Source organism: Notothenia coriiceps, unplaced genomic scaffold, assembly GCF_000735185.1.
Source record: "Notothenia coriiceps isolate Sejong01 unplaced genomic scaffold, NC01 NC01_scaffold00003522, whole genome shotgun sequence".
In the NCBI taxonomy this organism is placed as follows: Eukaryota; Metazoa; Chordata; class Actinopteri; order Perciformes; family Nototheniidae; genus Notothenia; species Notothenia coriiceps.
Genome location: NW_011336223.1, coordinates 325118 through 335200, shown reverse-complemented (window position 1 = coordinate 335200; position 10083 = coordinate 325118). Strand labels below are relative to the sequence as shown.

General features: G+C 39.1%; 1 protein-coding gene across 1 annotated transcript in view; it reads left to right on the top strand.

Moving 5' to 3' along the window:
• Positions 1–10083, top strand: part of LOC104941588 (amine oxidase [flavin-containing] B-like) — a 42143-nt gene that overhangs the window by 20775 nt on the left and 11285 nt on the right. Inside the window, exons 3-4 of the mRNA XM_010766715.1 lie at positions 5213–5371; positions 7655–7741. Of these exons, the coding sequence (XP_010765017.1) occupies positions 5213–5371; positions 7655–7741 (246 nt within the window). The remainder of the gene's footprint in view (positions 1–5212; positions 5372–7654; positions 7742–10083) is intronic.

Sequence of the window (10083 nt, the reverse complement as noted above, 5' to 3'; positions counted from 1 at the left end):
AGTACGTTACCGAATTCGTAAGGGAGAATGCTTACCGGGCACTACTATCGCGAATGCTAGTCTCGGCTTAACTCTGTAAAGGTATAAAAATTAAGCACACAGGTAGCGCACAGTAAAGACGCTGTCGACGACTGCGTACCCGAAATTCCTGAACCGGATCAATACTGTACAGAGGCGGACTAGTCTCACTAGACAAAGACGAGATTATTGGGAAAAGTTCATCGAAGCTTTGGTTCGCGGAGGAAAATGGGTCTTATGACTATGAATGTTAAATAGCGACTTCCCGTCTATCACATACACTCATATGGAAAACAACCATCCCTGAACTAGGTAACAATTATAGTTTACATAGTTTTAGTCGGGAAGGCAGTTACAAATACCAGCTTGACACACTCAACTTCTCCCTAACCCGGACGGAAAAAAAGAGTAGGAATTCTACGGTACATCGATTTTTTCAAAAACGGGTAGTTTACTCTACGGATGTTGCGTGATTTTTCGTAACGACTCCGATTTTAAAGATAGTGTAAGAATATTAATAATATGTGAAATAAGCCAATATATAGTATATTAACGAAACACTAAACCGACCCTATAGAGTGCTACCTTTCCTAAGAAAGTGTAGGACCTAACAATTCATAGTCGCTACATACTGAGAATATTTCGAGGAACGACAAAAGGAGACTCAAGATAATTTCTACGAAAAACAACTTGTTACGTAAATACAAAATACATAGCGACACAAATTTTGTGAACTTACACGTATGAGAGATACTTATTTTTGATATGTAGAAATTCACGTCAACATCCGGAAGAGTATCTCTAGTACGACACGTGAGTGTCAAGACTTCACGATAAAGAAATGTATCGACGAGGAAAAGCCAAGTTTTATGAAAAAAAAACAACTGATAGACAATCGAAAGCAGAATAACACCACAAATGTCTACACAAACCAGGTTAATTGATCGTTATAGATGTACTTATACAGACCCAAATACGATTCGTATGACCAGCGGTGGAGTTTCTCAGGCTCCGGCAGCAACTTTGGGAGCGGTGGCAACATCTTTGGCATGGCAAAGCATTGCCGAAGGACCTTGCGAATGTTCATTTTCGTGTTGACTTGGTGTGTCCATTTTGCCCTTCGTGAGGCATTCGTGAGGGCATCTTAAGCCATCGCATGACCGCCGGTGGAATTTCTCAGGCTTCGGCAGCAACTTCGGGAGCGGTGGCAAAATCTTTGGCATGCCAAAGATGTTGCCGAAGGACCTTGCGAAGGTTCATTTTCGTGTTGACTTCGTGTGTCCATTTTGCCCTTCGTGAGGCCATCGGGAGTCAATTTCGGGACAGTGTGACAGGGGCTTTAGGGTGTACTTTCAGGATCTGAAAAAAAGGTGAATTGTATTGACTGGAAGCAGGTCTCACATGGAAGAACAGGCCAAATACCTTTGTGTGGAGACTCAGTTTCTACAGGAAACAAATTATTTATATAACTTGTGGCGATAATGAGAAAGCAAAATGGGATGACGTGATGTGTCTGTTTATACATTTATGTTCTGAGCATTTTGGTTATTAATTAGCACCTTATCCGTTTTGTTATTTGTAAAGGCTATAAGAAAAAAATTCAAATGTCTAAGATTGATCCCCCACTTAAAGTCAGAATTTGAACCAGACAAACCATCATCCAGTGATAAAAGGTTTAAAATTTTTAGAATCTCCCAGGCTCTTATTTGCTCTCCACCAAACACTAACAAAACTTTCATTTGAAATAACATTTCCGTGAGGGGCATAACTATCTCCTATTTCTATGTTTGTTCATCACAATATGTTGGGGTTGCAGGTGTCTCAAATGTCCTTCAATGAGATGAATCCAGATTTGAATGGCCTCTTCTTTAATTAAGACTATGACATCATGTAGAAAATAAACTCTTTGAAATGAAGCTCCGAGCGTTATATCACTTAGTCCCTACTATAGTTGAAATGGCATGCAATTGGCTCATCCTTTTAGCTGAGATTAAAGCTAGCAGCCTCTTTGTTTAGATTGGAAACAGCTTGAGAGGTATATGCATAATGCATAAACAAAGCTTCTGTTGAAAGGATATCATGAACCAACAGCAATGCCCACAAAAGGAAGAGTGAGCGCAGGACATGGCTCTCTCACTCCCTGTAAGAGGAGAGCGGCTAAAAACCAACCTCTCGCTAAAAACCCATGACCACGGGAAATCCCTGAAACACTTTGATAGCAGATGGCGGCAGGCACCTCTCTAGAAGGAGATATAATACAAGTGAACAGTGAGCTGAGTGAGCAGAACGCTAGCCACATCGCTTGTGCAATCCCAAGGAATTTACATTTTCAGCCTAAAAAGTCGCGTCTGCATTCCTGCCTTGGATTATCTTCTCCACGGTGGAGGCCAATCCCAGAAGCACACAGCTTGTCCCTCACAGGATGCAAGTCCTTGAAGGCGGCCTCAGGGTGGGCATCACATCTGTCACTTAATTTACCTCTGCCAACGCTCCCCAATGTTCGGTAATTTGTCAGGGCTGACGCCTACAGCAGCTGTATCTCAGAATCATATGGAGCTTGCGGATGTAAAAGACCCAACATCAGCAAATTGAATATCCTGAAGCAGCCTGTGTGTGCATGGTGTGACTGCAAAGCCATTAGGTTAGGCTAAAGATGGCAGCAGGTGTATTGTCCATGCCTTCTTCAACAACATGCTGCAAATACAGCTGAGGGAGGTCGTTCGGACAGAAGAGACTACTATCCAACACTGTAACGGGTGAGGAAGGCAGTAGGACTCAAAACTAAGACACAAAAAGGGAGGCAGGTATATATTACTTAAGTGAGCTTTAATTAAAAGAGCCTCTACTGTTATTCTCCTCATACTGCAGCACCTCTTGTCACCCTCTGTCTGAAACCAGAGCCCAGTCTGCTCCTTAGCAAATCATGTACAATGTGTCGGAGCGCTAGTGTTTTACAGTGATGCCACTATGTGATGTGAACTTTTGGAATTTAGCCTTTGCACTTTGCAGATCATTTGCATGAGCAACAAGGCTATTTAACACACCACAGGAATGAAACAACTCCAAAAAGCATAATAGGGTTCGTTTTTAGTAAAGCCAATGGTGGTCAAATATGAAGGTAGTACATCTCAAAGGCAAAGTAGCAAAACTAAACAAGACCCACAGGACTACTCACATTGACAAGTCACAGCTGAAAAGGGTTGGGTACAAAACACAAGGGCAGCAGGATGCAGGTAGACCGAATCAGGGCGGGGTATACACCTATTGTTAACACTCACAGAAAGGCGGGAAAACACAGCAAGAAGTCCAGAATGATGTGCACCTGTTCTGCAAGAAAGTGCCTCTCCCCCTCCTTCTTGAGGTGTATAGAAGGCTGGAAATGTGGCTCATATTTCAAGCTTGTTGATTACTCAAATTATCCTCTCTGAGCTCTTAGGACTGATGTGCTGTACAGAGAGTGGATTGGTGTGGCTTTAAAGAAATAGCTTGAATGAAATAAAAAGGATGCAGTGTTAGTTTTGATGTAGAGTGTGTTTGCCAGTTTTTTTCATTATGGAATACAATGATATTGCAAAAATGTTGTGCCTTCATTATTTTAAAAGCCCTACTTTGGAAAGTGCAAGCATAGTGCAACTGAAATTCACATTTGTTTTCAGCCTCGTCTTCTAACTAATGAGTAAACAAGATGAATGAAGAGTCAGTAGATTTTAAAAGGGGCGGGACATCTGTAAGCGGTTGACCAATCGCAACAGGGCTGGCCAGCTAACCAATCAGAGCAGACTGGGATCTCATTTCCGACAGAAGGTGAAAAGAGGCTCTGCAGCACAGGCAGTATGAGAAAAATAAACATGTCACAGTGGAGGACGAGAATATGTAATAGGGCCCCTTTAAAATAAAAACAATGTAACAATCAGAAGTTTCATACTCACAATGAACTCAAAAGAAACACACAGGTTAGGAGGAGTGAAACAAAGGTTGTCATTGTAATTCTCTTTGTATTGTAACAGCCAAGCACGAAAAGAATGCATGTATGAATAAGAAATGTGGAAGTCTACCTGCCTTAGTTTAACGTTCTTTACAGTGACATGTTACGGTAGGCAAAAAGGTTGCCAGCAGGTTACTAACAGCGTGCAAGAGAGCTAAATACTAAATAAAGATTGAGACATGTGTTATATATTATATAACCTAGGAAGTACAGTATTGTCTCAACATTTAAGAATGACATCTGAAATTCTGCCCACATTAAATGTATTCTTATAAACTATGCCAAGAAAATACAAAACACTTAGTATACATGATTGTTGCCTTTCATAAACAACTCATACGAGAATATACATACTTCTGTTTTTATACTTTCTGTTTTGTATACGGTAGCTTAGATGAGTAGTACACAGTTTATTTTGTAAATGGCATCCTTGCCTCACACAGAACAATCTGATGCTGTGACTTTGTTTCTTTTTTCTTCAACACGGTGCACAGCGTTCAGTACTGCCTCTGTTGCATATGAACTGACTGCATATCAATGATAGGGCCAATAGACTGCACAGAGTTCAGTTTGTAGGATGCTCCTTCACACTCACTGTTTAGGTACAAGCATTGGGGGTTTATATTCAGTTATAATGGTGAATGGACCCATCTACAACTGAGCCGGGTAATAAAATGTAACACCGAAAAGTGAATTGTGTAATTGACAAAGCTATTTTTAGGCTCATAATTGTATGTTTTCATGCTTTGATATTCAAAAAGGTCTTTATTTTTCTCATATTTTCTTGTCTGCAGCACCTCTTTTCACACTGTCTGAAACCAGAGCCCAGTCTGCTCTGATTGGTTAGCTGGCAGATAGCTTTGCACTCACATTTGTATGTATAATAAAGGTCAATGTCAAGACAGAGTCTTTTGAATACTGTACAATGTAGGCCTACAGTATTCAGGCGGCTTTGCCCATGTCATAGCGAGCATATCAATTGAGTGAAATGTGTTTTGCAGGTATAGGTAATGGGTCCTGTTGTGAAAGCTGTTGAATGTTGTACTTGAGTGGCTCCATTTAGCTTTCTATACAGCTGTTCAATCACTCCAGTCAGCACTGAAAGACATGGCACATGGCTTATGTGCAAGTATTTTTTCGGATTGGGTTATGTGCTGCTGCTATTGTTGATAAAGGTTGATGGTGTGAACTTCCGCTTTTTCTTTACAGGCTTTTTGGAGGGAGAAAGGCTTCTCAGGGGAAATAGTGGCAGGATCCTCCACCGAGTGCCCATTCTGTGTCACTTTTGACGCCACCAGCCCCAGCGGTAATGCTGCCTTGGTGGGCTTCATTGCCGGCCAGCAGGCTTCACAATGGAGCTCCAAGGAGGTAATGTCTTATCAATGTGGCAAGCAGATACACTCATTAGTATACTCTCATTAGTATTTATCTATAATGTAAACAACATTTCTAATCACAGCTGTGCCATTGGTTTGAATTCCCATTGTGATTCATTATAAATCTCATGTTAATCCATCCCACAGAAATTAGGAATAATAGGTTTTTTTCGATTATTGGTGTTCTTATATTTAAGTCGATAAAAGATAGAAACTGGTCGCACAAAATTAAAGGCAGGAAGGCTAGGATTATGGGTTATGTCACACACGATGAAGACGCTGCTCACTTTCAGGAGAAAACTAAGGATCGCCTCCAAGGGGAAGAATATCGTTTCTTCATATCTAAAGCTGCTGTGTAGTGTATTTCACGTTAAACAACAAAAAGGATCCATAATTGGGTTTTCTTTTACTCAGAAAAAAGGGAAGTGAAAGAAAAGTAATGTTGCTTCAGGCCTTCCACTGAGAGGAAGGAGAGCGTAATTGCTTATCACTAAGTTGAATTGCTACTACAAATCTCTCTTAGCCATGGTTGTGTACTTATTTGTCTTATTACTAATGTCTGCTTTTTAAAAATTATTATTACGAAGCCTTCTTTTACCTACTGTGCCACTTTTGCTGTAACGTTGTAAATGTCCCCACTGTGGGACTACTAAAGTAATTCTGAATCAATGGGACTCGATTGTGATGCTCAATCGTCAAACTAAACTGTTGTAATTTCACAAGTCAGGCTAATTGTAGAAGCTGCATTCAAATATAAAAACATTGACAAGCCAAGAAAAGTCTCAGATTTAGTGCTCGTCCAACTTTAGAATGAAAGGAAATCGATCCCCTGTAGCTTTTAATGTTATCATATATTAATGCTAATCATCAATCTCCAATGACATTGTGTAATTGGGCCTTCTGTAAATAAAAAAATTCAAATGCATGTTTTCCTTAATCCTTGGTGAAAAATTATGGTTTTCAAAACGTAACTATCTAATGTCTGGTAGATTTATTACACATACATTGTATGGTACATCTATGTGTTCACATTTAAATGAACTCTACATTTATATTTGAACACAAAGATCTACTTATTTTTGCATCTCGATCTCTACCATCAAATATAGCTTAAATCCTTGTTCATGCATGTTAAGGGTTAAGCCTGGTTAACCTGTTGTGTGGAAAAAAGGAAACATAATGTGCATTTTCTAAAATTATGTAAAAAAAAAATGAAAATGTTATGCAAAAACAGCAGAGCATCTATTCTAGACTGAGGAGAACATTAGATGGGTAAATAATATATACAACGCAAACATATTGATGCAACTCATAAAGGTCACATTTCACATAATCTGCTTCTAATTCAGTAAACAAAACACACTTTTTGCACTTTTCGCCCAAATCTTCACATGCTCCTTCCTTTCTTTCAGTGTTGACATTTTAACTTGGCTTCAGTACTTTCCCCTACCCGGAAAGATATCTCGGCTGCTGTTGTTTTGGTCTTTCAGTCATTAGACATGCCACATAGCTCAAGGGTAGTCATCGCCCTGCTGTTCCACACTGCACAGAGTGCTAAATAATTAACCTCTGCTTGTTGCGTCACTGCTAAATAAAGGTTTATAGTGTCCATTTGTGTGAGCCAAATGGACATCAATGTGTCAGTTATACAAGGATTTAGCTTTATAGTTAAGATCTAGCTGTATTTCATTGTAATTATGATTTGTTTCCCTCATTTGGCTTTCATAGGTGTCTTATGGTTAGGTTTGACGTTTTGATTTGCACAGGTGCAGCCACTTATTAAAGAGCCTCTTCTCAAAAGTAATTTCTAAGGGTAAGCAGATGGCAAAACAGTGCTGAAGCAAAACAACATTTAGTTCTTTATTTATACATTTCTAATTGGAAGCAACTTGGCTCCATGCTTGATTTCACTGTCTGTTCTTCTGCAGAGAGTGCATTATGAGAGTTTGAGCTATGAATTATTGTTCAAGGGTATGCTGAGAGCAAAGGTAAAGTGACATGCAGATGAGGAATGCGAGACAGTTTTGCAACATCTGTCAGCATGTTTCATGGTGATCCGTCCCTTTGATCCTCAGGACTCTCAGCTGCTGTGTACATAACTCACAATGTGAACTAATCCGACCAGGAGCATGTGCTGACAGTGCCTGAGTTATTCAAATGGACTGCTGCTTGCTTTGTCCAGCTGGATTACTTTCTTAAATATGCATTCATATTTTTCACAGCCTGCTGTTACAGTGATGAGTGTAAATGCACGTGCATGTCCTTCTGTTTGCAGCGTGGCGAGAGGAGAGAAGCCGTGCTTTCCAGCCTGGTCAAATACCTGGGACCTGAGGCCAGGTCTTTCATCCACTACGAAGAGAAAGTAAGTGACAGATGACGTAATTGTCATTTCTTTCCTGCATTCCAGACGGCTGGGACATTTTGGCTATTTTGTTTGTTTGAGTATTTATAGCTCAATAGTGTCGTTTTATCTATAGCCTACTTGGCAAATAAGTTGGGAAGAAAAAAAAAAGTAAATGAGAAAATATACTTTTTTTATTCTGTATTAGAAGCAGCTTAGAGCCAGTGTTAGGCAGTTAAATCATTCATATGGTCATAATTCCCTCCCTCATATCCATGTTATATTGTTGTAAAAATGAATCCTTCATTTTATATTGTTGTGAAAAAAAATCCTCCAAAACAACTGTATTTCTTTAAGTGTCCCGCCAAGAACTAAGTTTTACAAGCAACATTCATTTTGCAATATATTAGGTGCTTTCCAGTCTTGTCGAATACAGAAGCCACATTTTTCTTCCACTATAAAGAGAAAGGAAGTAGTTCAGTGAGAGATGTCCAACATAAAAAAAGTATAATTCTATCTAAGTTTCAGGCAGAATTGTAATTCACGACTTGCTGCATTCTTAAAATGGGAAAGCTATTTTGTGTAGCAAAAGATTGAAAACCTGTCCGAGTATTTATAGACCTTAAGTGTATGTATGTATGTGTGTATGTATACGTAGCGAACCAAAAACAAAAATAAACCCAACTTTAATTATGTATTGAAAGCTACTGAGAGCCAGCATTAGGAAGTTGAATAATTCATAGGGTCATAATTCCTTTATAATATCCATATTATATTGCAGTATAAAATTAACCCTTCAAACAACTGTATTTATTCAATTTTCTCATCCAACACTTAAAATAATTCACTTTACATTCAACGTTATTTATCTTTGCCAAGTACTAATTATTACCAGATGGAGATTTAATGCATTATAATGTACTATAACGTAAAGTACCATCACCAAATGTTGGCATAGTCTTGATACCGAGATATTGGTAGCACCCCTAGCAAAGACCTGAGTTAATCACAAAACTATTGCTTCTCATTTTTAACCCTTCCCTTGCGTTAGGTCCATCAAGTTCAGCACTCACTGTGATGAATATAAAATAAGACACTGATACTGTTTTCCTCAATGAACATTTATTGAAAGAGAAATATACCCATAACAGAACGTGTGTGTGTGTGTGTGTGTGTGTGTGTGTGTGTGTGTGTGTGTGTGTGTGTGTGTGTGTAGATGTTTTCCATCAATTCTGACCGAAAACATCATGGGTGTTTCACTGTTGAATAAATCACTCAAAATGCAATGCGAGTGGTGATCATCAAGTGTATATGTTTGGAGGCCTAGTGTGGGGGATAACATAAGGTATTGAGACAATTGGATGAAAAACACAATATTTATGATTAAAACAAAAGTCATTCGGTCACTTTGGACCCAGAAACGCAAGAGACGAGTCAAATGCCGCAATGCAAGCTTTAATCCACCTTCATCTACAAGATCCACGAAAAAAGGCTCCATTGAAATGTCAAAAATGGTTATTACCACAACTGGGTACACCAGATTATAAAAGTCGCCATACTAAATAGTTTTGATAGTAAGGTAGCATGGGTTTAAAAATCGTATATTTGGGAATTGCTCAGGGAGAAAACAGAAGGCAATTTGTGTCCTACGACGGTTGTGAAAGCAAAGCCATAGAGCACAGTGTGGGAAACAAACAATAGATCTACTTTCCTTCTAGTAGCACAGCAACCCCTCAAAAGTGGAGGCTCATTAAACCGTTTATGCCAAATAATAAAACAAATAGAATACCAAAAGACTAGAAAGTTGGCGTGGCAAATCTGCGATAGAGAAGCAGAACTTGTGTGAAAATAACATATATATTCATGATGCGCCACACACACACTGAATACAGAAGTGCTACTTTGACCCATTAAACGATGCCGAGCACACATTGGTAGATTGTGAAACAGCACACTAGTCATACAGACATATGATTTCAGTCCCCGGACACTTCATCGCTGAAAGGCAAATTGCCCTGAGGAAATTATAGGCATGGATGTTAAGGGAGACATCACGATTCCACTTAGTAGAGATTCAACAGGAACTTTCATATGAAGAATACAATAAGAACCACTCAGAGCTTTGCGAAGAGAAAAAAAAGCCCCTGTAGAATTGACAGTATAGTGTTGAGGGACACAAGTGGCCTGATTTAACGTTATTCAAAGTGAGTGTTTTAATATTTCATACTAATTATGTTTGTACAGTTTCAACTATTTATAATAAAGTACATATCTGAGAAGTCACAAACATCATTTTAATTCATGTTGTGTATCATGCTGTAGTTATTTCCATACGAGGAGCTCTGGGTTTCTCAGAGCAACAT